Source organism: Sceloporus undulatus, chromosome 2 (assembly GCF_019175285.1).
Source record: "Sceloporus undulatus isolate JIND9_A2432 ecotype Alabama chromosome 2, SceUnd_v1.1, whole genome shotgun sequence".
Taxonomy (NCBI): Eukaryota; Metazoa; Chordata; class Lepidosauria; order Squamata; family Phrynosomatidae; genus Sceloporus; species Sceloporus undulatus.
The window spans coordinates 169,801,724-169,817,776 of record NC_056523.1 but is presented as its reverse complement, the minus strand read 5'-3'; the positions used below and the strand labels follow the sequence as shown (position 1 = coordinate 169,817,776).

The window sequence follows — 16,053 nt, the reverse complement described above, 5'->3', positions numbered from 1 at the left end:
CAGTTCCAACAGATCATACCCAGCCCAGCCACTGATAGCTTAAGGAAGGGAAGCTTCCATAGGCTACATGTTAAAATAGATATTTGGAAACCTGACAGTCTTTACTGATTTATTATCAGTGGAAATATTCACAAAGACTTTAATACTTTCATTCTTAACAGCTTTTTAAAAAATGAAACCCTTGATGCCTCTTACAACTCTATAATTCTATAATTTCTCTGATTTTCAAAACTCTTTATTGTCACTGATAATGTAGCCAGTTTGAAAATTAGTGTTCTCTGTCAGGCCACTGTTGTTGCAGCGTCCTGATCCTGCTACAGCTTACAGTGATCTCTGTCCATTTTTACAGGTCACATATTACTATGATATGAACTGCTTCCCTGATTTTTCTGTTGCTGTTTACTTCTATACAATGCACCATTTCACATGGAGTGAGAAGAGATGATGCACTCCAGTGAAATTGTCTGATACTTGTATGGTATCTGTGCACTTATACTTACGGGAATGTGATTGTGCAAATCTGTGGTGGAATGGAAGCGTATCTTGTGACTTGAATCCTTGCTACCCTGTAAAGGAGGACATTTGTAAGGATGAGAAAGCTTGGGAGAATCAGATGTTTTTCTCACCTCCTACTGACATTGGATTGTAAAGGCAAATCATATAAGCAGCTTCATCAGTCTCCTTGAATGTACTTGCAAGGGTTGTTTTATCAGCCTCGTGCAGTATTCAGCACCCTGTTTATATTTATAATATATTTTGTGCTCCATTAAGATGTTTATACCATTTTAGAAATATATTCTCACATGTTTCTGAAACAAATACTGAAGGCTAATAATCATCCTAGCAGAATGCAATCCTATACGTGTATATTCAGATGACGGGGAGTTATTCCTGGATAAATGCCTTTAGGATTGCAATTTCAGTCTGGAGATGAGTAATATTTTTTTTAGATGTTTGGAGTCACTTTAAGAGGGGTATGAGCCTACTCACCCTCCTTTTACTGCATAAGCAGGTTCTTGTAGTTTCAAAATATGCTCAACTTGACCAGGGATAAGTGTAAGGCAAAAATTAAAATAATCATTTATAGTGTTCAGAGTGCTTTACATCTGTTTTTCATTAGTCTTGGAGCAGTTCTGTAATGCAATCCAATATTAATCTAAAAACTGGATTAGAGTGCTATGAAAAATTGATAGTATATATACCATAAATGTGGGTGGGTGTTATTTGCCTTCAAATCGTTTCTGATTTATGGTGACTCTAAGGTGAACCTATCACAAGATTTTCTTGGGAATATTCTTCAGAGTTGGTTTGCCCTTGCCATCCTCTGAGGCTGAGAGACTGTGACTTGTCCAAGGTCACCCAGTGAGTTTTCATATCCAAGGAGGGATTCGAACCCTGCAGAGTCATCATCCTGTGCCCAAACCACTACTGGCTCCTTATACTTTATATCATAAATATTTGTTCTGGACCCCTCCGTGAATTGGGGAAATGCCAGTATTGGAGCCCCATTGATTACAATGGGGGTGCACTGCCAGGCGCGCATGCACCATTATGTCCCTCCCCACTTGCAGTCTGTGAAAGACCAAGGGACGCAAACGGCAAGTCTGTGAATTGGGAGGGATGACTGCACGTTGAAAAATTTTGACCAAAAAAAAGACTAAAAAAAGACCTTCTTCACAGGTAAGTACTGGAATAGGAACCCAGTGCAAAGGCAGTGACAAGAGGCAGAGGCAAGAAGCCCAGTGGTGAGGCATGGAAGCAATGTTCCCCCTCATTACTCCTTCCTTTGCCCAAACCAGAAAAAGCATCCCTCTTTCCTTTCTGATCTTCTTTTTCAGCCTGACTGATTAAGCAGCTATCAGGGGGACCCTGAAAAATGCAGTGCACCCACCATTTTGGGGACATGAAGTAGAATGAAGATGCAGAAGCAGGGACGTAGCTAGGATTTTAGGAAGGGGGGGTCCAGACTAAGTGCCACCATAATGGGGCTTGAGTTGCGGCGGCGCAGCCAGCACACACCATTCATTTTTCTAATGGAAGGGAAGGGGGGGGGTCCGGACCCACCAGAAACCCCCCCCCCCCCGGCTACATCCCTGGCAGAAGCCATTTTTAGCAGGGGCTTACTTTATAAGCCTTTCTACAGAGAGACTTGTGGCCTCCAATTTTAATAGGGACTTACTAAGCCTCATGAGGCTTGATGATTTCTCTGCAGAGAGTATTATATGATAAGCCCCTATTAAAAATGGCCAGCATTGTGCCATTCCACCTAGGGATGCCATAACCCAGTGGCCGCTGGGAAAAACCCGCTTTCAAGGGACCCTCCCGGTCCCGGAACGGTTTGGCCCTCAGCCATGCCTTGGTCCCGGTTTGGGGCCCGCTCCTGCGGCCATTGCCGCTGCTGCTAATGCGGCCGGCCACGGCGCCAACCCACCTCCTCCTGCTCTTCTTGGAGTGGTGGGGGACCATGGGCAGCGCCAACCCGCTTCCTCCTCCAGCTCCGCCTTCCTCCTCCTCCTCAGCAGCAGTCGCGCCGCCGCTGCCGCCACCACGCCTCCTGCGCCAAGGCCAGGGCTTTCCTGCTCGCGCGCGCAGGGGGCTCTAAAGCAGGAGCTCGTCCCCTGCTTTGGCCAGCTGGCCAATGGCCAGCTGGCCAAAGGGGACAGGCTCCTCGGTGTGCGCTGCCCGGGCCTCAGCAAGGGCCAGCAGCAGCGCACGCACCTGCCTGCCCTGCTTCTCCGCTTCTTGTTACTGCTTTTGTGCTAGGACCTCTCAGTCTTTCCTTTTTCTGGCCAGGTATTATAGCTTTTTCTTGCTGGACCTAGGACTTCCAGATACATGTCTGCTAAGAAGCAAATCCTGTTGAGTTCAATGAGATTTATTTCTAGATGGGAAGTTATAGGATTGCACCGTTACTGACCACACTGCAGTCAAACACTGTCAGTTTTCTTTGAAACATAGATGCAAATTTATTTGACTTTACTTTTAGTTTAGTCTGGGGATATGTAGAAGTGATTTGGTTTCCCCCCCCCCCCCCAGAGTTAAAGCAACTTGAAAAAGGGGTTACTGCTGATTGTTTATGTGTACATCCTGCTTTCATTTATATGGAACAGGCTTTGCAGCTTTTTTATGACACCAACATCTGCACAATTTGCCTGACAGGATATGACACGGTGATAAAATAAGTTCATAGCACCATAGGGAACAATGCTCCCTCAAACCTTTCTTCAACTGTAATACAAATGTTTAGTCTGTTTCCCTACATAGATGCAATTAAAAACAAAGCAACATTTTATCATCCCATCTAGCCTCTTGTTCTTTTCTCTACACTTATTGTGGTCCAGTGTCTCCATATTCCTCTTTGGTTCAGTTCCTGGCTCTTCTCCTGTCTTTCTAATTCATTGTATCTCTCAAGACTCACTCAACTCTTGTTCTTTTCCCAGTTTCAATTGCTTACTTAAAACTTGCTCTTCAGCTATAAAGACTTCTAGGGTAGGTAACAAATCTTAGTAATAAGGCAACCCCTGTTCTTAGGGTTGGTTGTTAAGTCTCTTCAAGTCAGCTGTGACTTGTGGCAACCCTCTCCTAAGGTTTTCTTAGCAAGGTTGATTCAGAGAAGGTTTGTCATTGCCTTATTTTGAGGCTGTGTGAGAGAGAATGACTTGCCTAAGGTCACCCAATGGATTTCCATGGCTGAGTGAAGATTTGAACCCTATTCCAAGTCCAGCACTCAAATCATGACAAAACACTGGCTCCCTGTCCTTAGCACAATCTAAAAATTCAGCACAAAATAGAAGAAAACTGGGAGGAAAGAAAAAAAAAATCCCTCTGAACAGAGACACTAGTTATTACCTACAATTTCTTAGATCAACCAGTCAAAATGGAAATATTTCAAGGAGAGGAGAAGCCAAATGTAGCTGATCCCTCCATTAAGCTGGTGGAATGACTGTATCTTTCCCTGTGCTGATTTCTGATGGAATGGGTGTTGCTGGATGCCAGTGAAGAGACAGAAACAGAGATAGAGCTATCTTCTCAGCAAGGCCTATGGAACAGGATTTTACACTCTTTCCTGTCCTTCCTGCAGCCTCTTGCAAAGCATAGATCAGGGGTAGGCAACCTGCGGCCCATGGGCTGGATGCGGCCTGGTGAGGACTTGGGACCGGCCCCAGCCCGGTCCTGCCGCCGATTGCCGCTTGGGCCTTTGGCCTCTCGCGTGCAGGGGAAATTGTCTATAGGAGCCTCAGAAACATGCATTTATATTAACATTTTTTAAAAAATCAGCGTGTCCTCCACTTTTTTTTAAAAAGTGTCCACCATTTGAAAATTTTGTCCTGCATTTGTCCCGGTTTATTAATTTATTTAAATTTTTTAAAAATTATTTCATTATTTATTTTTTGGCTTCGGCCCCCCAGTTGTCTGAGGGACAGCAACCCAGCCCCCAGCTCAAAAAGGTTGCCTACCCCGGCATAGATAGATGGGGATGTCAAGAAAAAGCAACATGGGATATACAGTAAGTGAAATAAAACATGTATGTGAAAGTCAGGGTGACTCAGCAGAAGCCAATTGGGAACCACACAGGTGTAATAGATAATGGAATTAACAAGTCCTGAATGCCAAGGACAGAAATGCAAAGTGGATAATTGGACACACCTGACAATTGTTAAGTGGTCAAGGCTGAGATGATGAAATCACTAATTGTAGGATGAACAAAGAGAACCAATGAGAATGGTGTACACGCCTACTGGGTGGAAACAGACAACAGTGGGTGGTACCATGCATTGACTATAATAATGACTATGCATCCCAATGTATTTTGTGGGTTGTAGTAGTGGGTAGTAGTAGTGGTAGAGTGGATAGAGTGAGGAGTAGTGTATTGTTGTGTTGGATAGTTTGGAGCTGTATATAGTAGAATAAAGTAGATCTTTTATATAAGACTACTGAGTTGTCTGGTGTCTTGGGTGAAGCTACAAGAACCAGCTGGATCCTGAAGAAGGGTGAAGACTTCTGTGGAAGCAAGAGTGAGAAGGCTTGGAGAGTTTGTCAGGGTCTTCAGCCTATTCTCTGTAACTCAGCTAAGCTATAACCACTGGCCAAAACTGGTCAGCGCAGTGCACAACCAGGTGGTGAGTTCGAGCCAGAGGTGAAGAGCTACAACTCCCATCATCCCTGACAGGGGATGGCTCTCAAACCTACAATAAAACCTACTGTGGATTGGAGAGCAGCAATGAGCAATGGAAATGAGAAGCAGGGAGGAAGGCATGTGAGGTGCAGAAGGATAGAAGCAGAAATAATTTTGTTTCCTGTCTGGCAGAGGGATGCATCCAGCTGTCTTTCCTCTTTCTTCCCAGCTGAGGTTCAGAGTGAGATTGAGCGGATATTTGAACTTGCGAAGTCACTGCAGCTGGTGGTGCTGGATGCTGACACTATCAACCACCCAGCACAGCTGGCCAAAACCTCGCTGGCACCCATCATTGTTTACGTCAAGGTCTCCTCTCCAAAGGTGAGCAAGGGGGAAAGGCTTATACCCAGGCAATGGCACCCCTCCCCTGTGACTTGAAGCATCTCCCATTCTGAACCCCAGATTCTCCTATTGTGTTTTCTACTGCCTCCTAGTGTTGTACTAGGAGATTTGTTTCTTCAATTCAAGCTACCATGAAGCCACATTTTAGGTTTTCCTTTCATTTTACCTGAAAATACAGTCACTCCTCCTAACTCTGAGATATGTGACCTCGAATATCTATGGACGGGTGACCTCCACTATTTCCAGTGGTGCGCATACCCGGGTCACATACGCAGTGGTGCACCCCATTTAAGCCTAGGAGACTTGAATATGCATGAGTTTTTACAATTTACAAATCACAAAATTATCAATCACAGCTCAAAATTTGTGTCAGATTCAGTCCAGAGATAAATCCACAGCTGAATCAGTCAATTAAAAAAATCAGTCCTTGTTATTGAAGCAGTAAATGGAGCAGTATTGTGTTATGTGTAATTTGCACAGAAGTGCAGATTATAAATTATGAGACTTCTGAGTGGGTCTCCTGACATTTTCCTTTTGTGTGAATTGTAGCAGCAAGAGACATGGCGATAACAGCAGTAGTTGCCTTTTTCCCAACAGGAAAATGTCAGGCAATCCAGTCATAAATCTGGCATAACAGGTTATCTTGTAAGAGAGCATGTGGGATATGTGATAAGACTACCTTAACTCAGGTAGAGAGAGAGGTAGAGAGAGATACTGTACTAGCATTAGCTGTTAGCCCTAGTATTCCCAGCTCACCTGCCATACAAGGAAAATTGTTCTTTTACAAATATGTAGCTCAGAGTGGTTTCATAAGATGTTGCAGCTCAGGCTGAGAGAGCGACTTGCCTAGCAGCACCAAATGATTTCATAGCAAGTAGAACATGCTAGTTCAAATGTCTCTTACCAGTAAAACTGCAGTAGCTCAGCATCTAAAGCAGAAGTCTCCAAACATCAATCTGAGATGCTGTTGGACTGCAATTGCTGGCTGGCAGATTCTGGGGAATTGACATCCACAGCTGGTGTCCCATGTCTGGGAAGCACTGATCTAGAGACTCATTTGGCATCATCTGATTCTGTATCTTTCTCTTTTGATGGAAGGTGCTGCAGCGACTTATTAAGTCCAGAGGGAAATCGCAAGTAAAGCATCTCAATGTGCAGATGATGGCAGCTGACAAGCTTGTGCAGTGTCCTCCTGTGAGTTTCTGAGAGGGATGTGATATGGTGTCCTTCTTGTATCATCTCTGCTGTGCCCTAGGTTCTTTTGTGTGGCTCCATTGTGCTCTTCACTCACCTGCTGGACCCAGTTTCCCCACAGCACCCATTTCTAACCCTTCTCACCTGTCTAAGATAGGAGATGCTACTGTCACTTATGGCCATTCCTCTACAGAAATCGTTGGGAAGTAATATGTGCTAAATGTGTCTTTGAGCATGTACACAGTGCCTTTCCCACACTGCACAACAGTCTGACCACGTCCACTTTGTCTGAAGGAGCATTACAAGACAAATGGTAGGTATCTGCATACAAAGCTGAATTCCAGTTCTTCCTTATAGAAATTAAATACTGCCTCTACATCATTTAACAAACATTCTAAGAATGCCTGTCCTTGCCTTTGGTTGGGAAACATTTAGACTGCAGCTTTGCTAATAGTTGTGTCAGCACTTTTCACTCATTGATATTCACCACTGAACTTTCTACACTTTATATTATGATGTGTCCACCTCTCTATTTGTGGTGTCACTGTTCTAAGCTTTTCCAAGCCAGTGCCCTCCAGATAAATTGAGTTGCAATTCCCATCATCCCCAGCCATTACTCCAACTCATTTGTTAGCCACTAGCTTGGGGAAAGCTGCAATCCATTATTATTCAGATGCTAATTTCTTCTCTCTGCTATCTCTCCCCAATCCTCCAAGGAACTCTTTGATGTGATTCTGGATGAGAACCAACTGGAGGATGCTTGTGAACACCTGGCTGAGTACCTGGAGGTGTACTGGCGAGCAACCCACCACCCCTCACACACTCTTGGTGGCCAGAACCTCATAACACCATCTACTGCCATTCCAGGATTGCAGGTACAGAAAAATATAAGAACAGTTCTGTTGAATCACACCAAAAATCCCTCTAGCCCAGCATCCTTTTTCCAACAGAGGCCATACCAGATGTTTCTGGAAGGCTTGCATGGCTTGTCATCTGTCCCAGCATCTGGGACTTAGTTGTATACTGCTCCTGAAAACCTATCAACATAAACCTAGTTCTCTTTTCTGCTTCATGCCAGAGATGGGAAATTGTCAGCCCTCTAGAAGTTGTTGGGACTCAAACTCCCATCAGCCCCAGTCAGCCTGGGCAGTGAGCTGGAGGGTCACAGGTTTCCTACTTTTTGTTTAAATCATCTTCATGATCTTACATTTTTTATTGTGCGTTGGACTACGATTGTAAAGATCAGGGTTCAATTACTTGTTTGGCCATGGAAACCCATTGCATGACCTTGGGTGAGTAACACACACTCAGTCCCAGAAAGCCCAGTGTTAGGGTTGCCTTAGGGTCACCATAAATCAGGAACCACTGGAAGGCACACAGCAACAAAATGTATGTACTGCTTTCCTTCATTACTCAAATCATTAGACTCTAGAAATATCCAAACTTATAAACCTATATTCAAACTGGACTTTGAGGTAATATGAGCAAGTTTATAATATCTAGTAAACAACAGCATGTTCTGACTGAAACAGGTTTAAACTTCATGCCCCAATACGACTGAGATTGGTCTTTAAGATTAAGTGAAGGCAATTCTTCAAAGTGGAGCACTGTGCTTTACTTTTCACAATGTCCTGTTCACAAGTCCTCTGCACACAGAATTGGAGCTGCAACCATGAATTAATTTACTTTGATACAGAACGTAAGTGCAATTGATTGGACCAGGGGTTCTGGGTATAATTGTAGAGTAACTACTTGGCTGAACAAGAGCTAGGTTACTGTTGGGAGGAAGAGGAGGAGGAGATGGTGGTGGCGGTATTCTCCCACTAGAAGAAACTCTGTAAGCCTCCTCTGATGTGCTATACATGTCCCTCCCCAGAACCAGGCCCCACTGGGCGAACAGGGCAACGAGCGCTCCCCGGTGGAGCACGATAGCTTGATGCAGTCGGATGAAACAAGTGATGCCTCCCGCAAGGCTTGGACAGCATCGTCTCAGCGCAGTTCCCGGCACCTGGAAGATGAGTATTCGGATGCCTACACTGACCTGTACCAGCCTCATCGCAACCACAACAGCGGCCTCCACAGCACCAACGGCCATGACTCCCAGGATCGCCTCCTGGAGCGTGAGTCCGAGCACAACCACAATGAGAGGAACTGGCAGCGCAACCGGCCCTGGGCCAAGGACAGCTACTGAGATTCCACTCTGGCTGGGCACTTCCTGCCCTTGGGCCAGGCAGCTGGGGATGTGGAACAAGAATGCTACTGCTGCTGCCACCACCACCATCACCCCCCAGACTGAGTCAATTGCCTGCTCCCATGCCTTTCTCTTTTTCCCTACCCAGATGAGCCCACAATATACAGGTGCTATCTATGGAATCCCCCTGAACACAGCCACAGCTGCCTGATTCCTATATGCAGATTGGGTGAATTCTCTCACTCACCTTTGTTAGGGGGTAACGGTGAGGACCCAGATAATGTCCTTGCAGGGTAAATTCCATTGGTAGCTTTGCATCCCAATTTCATTTTCTGGGCCGGGGGGGGGGGGGGAAGGGAGGCCAAGAAGAAGTGGGGCTCATGGTATCTTTTAGACAGACAGTATGGCTGAGAAAGAGGAACTAGCAAGCCATGGTTCTCTTTTTCTTCTAACTCTGTAGAGCAAAGGGCTGTATTATTATAGCAAAGGAGAATGGGTAGGTAAGAACACGCAGTTCTGTTTTGTTTTCCCTGTGCAACATTCCTCAACCCGGCACCCTCTGGATGTGTTGGACTACAAAGCCCATCATTTCCCAGCCAGTATGGTTATGATAGTTGGATTTTATGAGGATATTTATGGTCTAGCATGAGAGCCAGTGTAGTGCAGGGATTTGAGTACTAGACTATGACTCTGGAGACCAGGGTTTGAATTCCTGCTCAGCCATGGAAACACACTGGAAGGCACTGGCAAACCTCCTCTGCCTATGTCACCTAGGGTCACCATAAGTCGAAAATGGCTTGAAGGCACGCCAGAACAAATGGTCAGGCACATCTGAATGGCACCAGGCTGTGGAAGGCTTATCTAGTCAGTTAAGTACAATGTTACAAGAAAAAGAGAGAAGATTGGTTTTTGCTTTACCTTAGGACTTGATGTTAGTCCATGCTTTGCAGTAAGGCCAGTGAGTTCCATGGTTGATGGAAGCACAAGAATGTCAGCTTGTGAGAACTACTGGGATATGCAAGTCAAACAGCTGAGTTGAGTTGAAGTCTTGAGCGCAGCTCAGTAGTGTATTGGTGACCATTTTAAACTTTGATACTTCACAGGCCATAAGCAGCAGATGAGCTTTAACTGTCCTTGCTCTATACTATTTCAGGCAGTGTGGATTGGGAAGTACCACAAAACAGTGCTTCCAGACCAACTCCTGTTCACAGAAAAAATATCATGCTTCTGCCTTTAGCCTTCAGTATGCTCTTGGTCTCTGTAGAAGAGGAAGAAGGAACCAGGGAAAATTCTGTGATTCTCTTACCTGTTATCTTAATTGATAATAGTCCAGAAAGATGTCTTCCACCTTTTCTTATTGTGTTAATGGAGACATAAGATATGATCAAAGCAGCTGGTAAAAAATTATGTGCAACTTACCCTTTGCCTGTAAAGTCAAAGTATTATCCTATATAGTGACTAGGGTGAAACAGATCATGCCACAGAGGCTTTGCTTCCTCGGGATATCTTTCTGGTATGGATGTGTCTGTTTTAACGTAATTGTTCACAGATACAGCAGTGGCCAAGGAGAGAGAGCTATGCCACCTTAGCTTTACCACTGAATGCAAACGTAAAATGCTGATATGTTGTAAAGACACACTCTTAAGTAACAAAAGAGCCAACTCCATCCTAATTTGGCTTCCATTAATTGGGAGCTCCTCATTTGATATTTTGGAAGCCAGGAGGCTAAATATGACCACTCACAAGCAGGAACCCCAAGCCTTTTCAAGCATCTTTTTTATGAAAAGCAGGCTTAGGACGTTGCAGTTTGGGGCAGGAGACTGGGGCAGGGATACTTCATAGTTTTCAGCTGGGTTCTCTCTAAATATTCCTCCTACAGCTGCTTTCCCCCAATGAAATTTTAGATCCACAGGGGTAGTTGGATGGTAAGAGGAATATTCTGGGAAGAAGGAAGCAGCTGTTTCTACACTCAAAACTGCAGTTTAAGGCCTGGAAAGTGTCAACTTGGCCTCTGACACAGTTAAAGGAATAGGTGAGTTGTCCTCTCCCTGGCATAGCAGTCTTGAGGCTCAGCCTAGATTTGACCTTTCCATTTCCCTTTCCTCACCTCATGTGGATTCTGTCCTTTCTCCCTGCACAGCAACATTCCCTCCGTTTGGGATCTCGTGACAGAAGAGCATCTGTAAAGCCACAATGTGTGATTTAATTTTTTTTTCACTCTGCCCATATTTTTCTGCAAATTGCATGAGGCATTGATCTTCCATGTTCAGTCTTGGGGTGGGCAGACAGAGAGGTGCTGGGTGCACACCACCTTGACTGTGCCTCCACCCTCAGGGCTAGAGCTCACCCCATTCCCTGCTTCCTGATGCACAGCTCCTCCAAACCCAGATACCCTTCTGTTCTCCCCTCCGCATCTCCAAACACTTCACTGGGCAGTGGGTGGCAGCCCCTTGCCTCTAAATAGCACGTACACCTATCTGAAATCAGCCTGTATATACTGCGCATTAACATCGGGAGTCATTTGAGTGTAACTCACATGCCCTAAACTGCCAAGAGCTGAGGGAGACATTTCTTCCTGCTTCCCAGCTTAGGTAGTTTCTGGGCCAGGAAGATCTGGGTTCTGTCCCTGCGGTTGCTGTCCACTTGGCCACCGTGGCAACAGCTTTGTTACTATTATTTTTTTGTAGAGGGCACTTCTTTCCCCAACAACTTGTAAGCAGTTTGAAACAACAAGTGTTTGCTGTTTATAGAATATTGGTGGTCTGTCTTTATTTGGAGGATGGGAGGAGAAGGGGGAGGAGAAATTAGGCTTTGCGAGTCAATGTGGATGGCAATTAGGATGGTATTTTGAGTGGCACACATACACAAATGTCACAGTAAAGGCAACACAGTTAAAGGACCAATAGCTGGTTGTAGAGGGGTGTGCGTGTGTAGAGGCAGGTCTGAGTGTATGCCACCTGCGGCAAGAACTCAGTACACACTCACACTAAAATGTTAAAACTGATTTACAGCCATTTTCACTGCCCAGAGAATTATCAGTCTCTAAGACCAGGGTTTCTTCTGTATTTCACCAAGATGTAATTCCCAGGATTCTTTTAGAGAATCCATGATAGTTAAAATGGCACATAACCCCATATTAAGTGTGTGATGTTTGAGATGGCTAAGTACAGTAACATTTTTGTTTTTAAAGACTTCAGGTACCTTTATTTGCTGCACCTGGCCTTAGGGGAGCCTATTCCTAAATTACACTACTAATGTCACTTATACAATAAGGCTGAATGAGAGCGATGGTTAATAGTTAACGTGATTGATGATAATGTTCCATTTCATCACACAGACTTAAGATGGAGCCTGTGTTCTAAGTAAAGTGTGCCCTTGGTATCCGTTGGGGTTTCGTTCCAGGACTCCCCATGGATACCAGATTTCATGGATGCTCATATCCCATTAAATATAATGGGAATATAAAATGGTGTCCTTTACATAAAAGGGCAAAATCAAGGTTTGCCTATGGGAATTTGTGGATACTTGAATCTGTGGATACAAAATCTGTGGATAAGGAGGGCTGACTGTATACTGATTAAATAGCATACCCCCCACTAAATTATATTTGAAGCACACTACCAATTGCCTTTTTAAAAGAAGGCAAGTCAAAAGTCTGCATACTTAGACCCCTTTCACAATGGAGGTTCTAATACATGTATTTTTAAAAGCTTGTAAAACTGAACAGCTCCATAGCCGTTCTACTCTGCATTTGGACTGTTGTTTCAGAGAACCACATTTCCTCAGCTGTTTTCCTATCATGAAGTTATTGCATGAAATGCCCCCCTCCCCCCAATGCTGTGGGAAATGTAATTTTCTATCACTCACTGGAAATCTTGACTTTGAGAAAAAGTTATCAGGAGCACATACTAGGAATCTAGCCTGTAACTATATTACCGAAGCTATCAGTTCAAGAAACTGGGTATTTCACACACTGTCTTTTAATTATATTTGGTGCAGTCCTAAGTATCTTCATTGAAAAGCAGTTCCTGCTGATTGCAAAAAAAACACACAACCCATCAGATTCCATAAATGAGTATCTTTAAGGTTGCTGCTTGCTACCATAAATTTCATCATCTCTGCACTGCAATTGCTTCTTCATAGAAGCATACATTCACTAAAAACAAACAAAGTCTGCTGTGTTAGAATGGACACTTAGAATTAAAATTAAGCTTCCAGGTACAGCACAAGGATTTGTAGTAAACAGTTTTTGACTTCTCCTGTAATCCTGAACAGGGTAGTCAACTAAAGGCAAAGCCACTTCAAAGTACAGAGGGCTCCAGAAGCACTGATTTATACCAAATTATCTCACTTGACATCCTGTAGTGAGTTCTTGCCATCCATGGGCTTGCCATCGGCACCTCTGAGCATCTACAGATGCAAGCCGTGTTTTTTCTTATCCCCCATGGATACAAGGGGCCAACTGTACCTACTCAGGTGCAAAACATGTATATGTATACTTCAACGTTATTTCCTGGCAACACCCAGACACAAAGAAGGTCCTGAATCTTTCCCAGCTGTTACCTCCAGAAATGATTCCATACATGATTCTGTAACTTTCAGAAATGACTTCAGACACAGATGTTTTGTCCTTGGGGTTAAAAGTTAACTATTCCAGAGTGATTCAATTATTCCATAGGAAGTGGATTTGAGAGAGGAAGGGAGTTGCACCTCTACCAAAAAGTAGAATTATTTTGAGTATCAAACAGGGAGGGGAAAATATCTTCAATGGAATAATACTATCAAAAGGAGTGTAGTAGTTTGACCACTGGACTACAACTCTGGAGGCCAGGGTTCAAGTCCCCACTCAAGCATGGAAACCCACTGGGTCCTCAGGCAAGTCACACTTTCTCAGTCTCAGAGGAAAGCAAAGGCAAATCCCAGCTGAACAAATATTTCCAACAAATCCCTATGATAGGTTTTTGTCACCATAAGTAAGAAATGACAACACAAGCCTTTCAAGCTAACAGTCTTGACTTTCAGGAAGAAAGCAATTTCTACACAAAGATTTTGTTTTAACAAAACTAACTTTCCTTTTTATTCTACCCATTCACTTGCCACACTACTGCTGCCACTTCTCACATGTGGTTAAAAGTTACCAGCAATTCCAAATGGCAATCCTCTTTCTAAGGTGGTAGTCCTATAAATGCAGATGATTGGGTTTTGTTTGTTTTTAGGGGCTACTGTCTCATTCAAAAAGACACAGGAGTAGTCTACAACAAGGCAGAGAAATGTCTGTTTTATACAGGTTAAAGTCTGAAGTCACATCCCTATTTCTGCTTTTGAGAAGCCAAGGATCAAGAAATTCACAAAGACCTGAGCAACATTTCACATGGATTTATAGTAGCACAAAAAAAAAAAAATCACTGAAAATAAGATCAGTCTTTCTGTACATCATCCACCAAGACTGCAGCACTCCAACTGCAGATGGCCATGCCCCATTCTTGCCTGATCATGGAGTAAAGGATGAGGGACACACATCAAAGATGAAACTTCTAAAACCATGGTAAAAGGGAATTTAACCCACCCGGCATCATAAATCAATAAAGCTGGTCCACTTAGCCTAGCCTAGCCCAGCCTCTCAACAAAAGCATAAATAGTTTTCTCTGGTGATGAACAAACACTGGCTCCAATAAAAACAAAATTTGGAGATTTCTCTAGATCAGGATTCCCAATATGATTGTTTATCTGCTTTGGACTGAAGTCTCCATTGTTTGGTCCTAAATTCTGTGAAGGGGCTCAATATCAACAGAAAGAGGAGGTGCATCTACATTTGAATGGGAAAAAAGGAAAGAAAAACGCACTGCCTTCTTTAAGGACTAAGTGCCTGTGACTGGGGGAGCCACCTCACACCTGAAGGTTCTTCACTCTCCCAAGTCTTGGCTGGGCACCAGGCAAGGAAAGAGGGAGGCCGCTGGCCAGTCAGAGGGGTGTCTTTAAGCAGCTCCTCCATGGGACTCAGGCAAAGATAGTCTCTTCTCGACGCTTCTTAGTAAGGATCGTTCCTGGCTTGTGTTGGGCATCAGGGTGGTTGGCCAGCTCTGGTGGGCATGATGACACTGGACTCTCAAGGATAGCCTGCTTAAGGTCATAGAAGACAGCAGAGTCCTCTTTGGTGACAAAAGAAATGGCCACACCACTTTTGCCCGCTCGTCCAGTTCGGCCAATGCGGTGGATGTAATCTATAAACAAGAAGAGATGAAGTTGTCAAGGCATAGCTACTTCAGGGAAGGTTGTATCAGCTGACCATGAGACTCACAGCCAGACAATACAACTGGCTTCTGGAATAGAATCTGGCCATCACTTAGTGGCTGCATAAAGCATTCATAACAAAAGTCTGAATGAAGGCATTCCTGACCCGTGCCCTTTGTCACCACATTCTACAAGCTTTCAGGAGTTGAATGCTAGGGAACACCACACTGGCATTTAAAGGGGGCAACAACTTTACCAGTACAGGCCTTTTCTGTGCCTTATCCTATCAGCACATGATATCCTTGCTCCTTCCCCCCTCCCCCCATCCATTATCAGTTCAGCTAGATAACAGTTAGCTTCACAGATGGGACAACTCTATTTTAAGAATGGGACGGCCCAGAACATCTACAAAGAAAGGAATAATACTATATATAATCATGCACCTTCTATATTCTTTGCCATATCGTAGTTTACCACCATGGAGACATCCTGGATATCAATACCGCGTCCAGCGACATCTGTAGCTACCAGAATGTCCTTGGCACCAGCCTTCAAGTTAGAGAGTGCAAATTCTCGCTGTTCCTGTCCTTTGCCACCATGAAGAGTGCAGGCATTATACTGTAGAAGGGGGAAGAACAGTGGGTTAAGTCAAGCCACATGTGTGTGGGAGGTAGAAGGGACAGGCAGGCAAACATGAATGAGATTCCCTCCAAATACAAGGGAAGACAGTTATTTGAATGGGAGATGGCAGGGCAAAGTGCTCTACTATTTGCACACTTTGAAAGCTATTGGGGAAAGGGGTTGTGGCAACTACCATACCAGAACTCAAGGTGGGAGCTACTTCTAGTAGTTCTCAGATTCAGACTTCTGCAGACACAGCTTAAACTGTGCTTAGTCAGCAGGAAAGCATCTTAACATC

At 44.2% G+C, this 16,053-nt stretch overlaps 2 protein-coding genes across 8 annotated transcripts in view; one reads left to right on the top strand and one right to left on the bottom strand.

Moving 5' to 3' along the window:
* CACNB3 (calcium voltage-gated channel auxiliary subunit beta 3) overlaps positions 1–11,647 on the top strand; it is a 57,746-nt gene extending 46,099 nt beyond the window's left edge. For all 5 annotated transcript variants that reach the window (XM_042451794.1, XM_042451791.1, XM_042451790.1 and 2 more), the window contains exons 10-13: positions 5,346–5,497; positions 6,617–6,712; positions 7,429–7,587; positions 8,589–11,647. In XM_042451794.1, the coding sequence (XP_042307728.1) occupies positions 5,346–5,497; positions 6,617–6,712; positions 7,429–7,587; positions 8,589–8,903 (722 nt within the window). In that variant the 3' untranslated portion in view covers positions 8,904–11,647. The remainder of the gene's footprint in view (positions 1–5,345; positions 5,498–6,616; positions 6,713–7,428; positions 7,588–8,588) is intronic.
* Positions 11,648–14,264: 2,617 nt separating this feature from the next.
* The window catches only part of DDX23 (DEAD-box helicase 23), a 24,148-nt gene continuing 22,359 nt past the window's right edge, over positions 14,265–16,053 (bottom strand). For all 3 annotated transcript variants that reach the window (XM_042452256.1, XM_042452254.1, XM_042452257.1), the window contains 2 exons: positions 15,578–15,752; positions 14,265–15,124 (listed from right to left, as the gene is read on the bottom strand). In XM_042452256.1, coding sequence (XP_042308190.1) covers positions 14,901–15,124; positions 15,578–15,752 — 399 coding nt within the window. In that variant the 3' untranslated portion in view covers positions 14,265–14,900. The remainder of the gene's footprint in view (positions 15,125–15,577; positions 15,753–16,053) is intronic.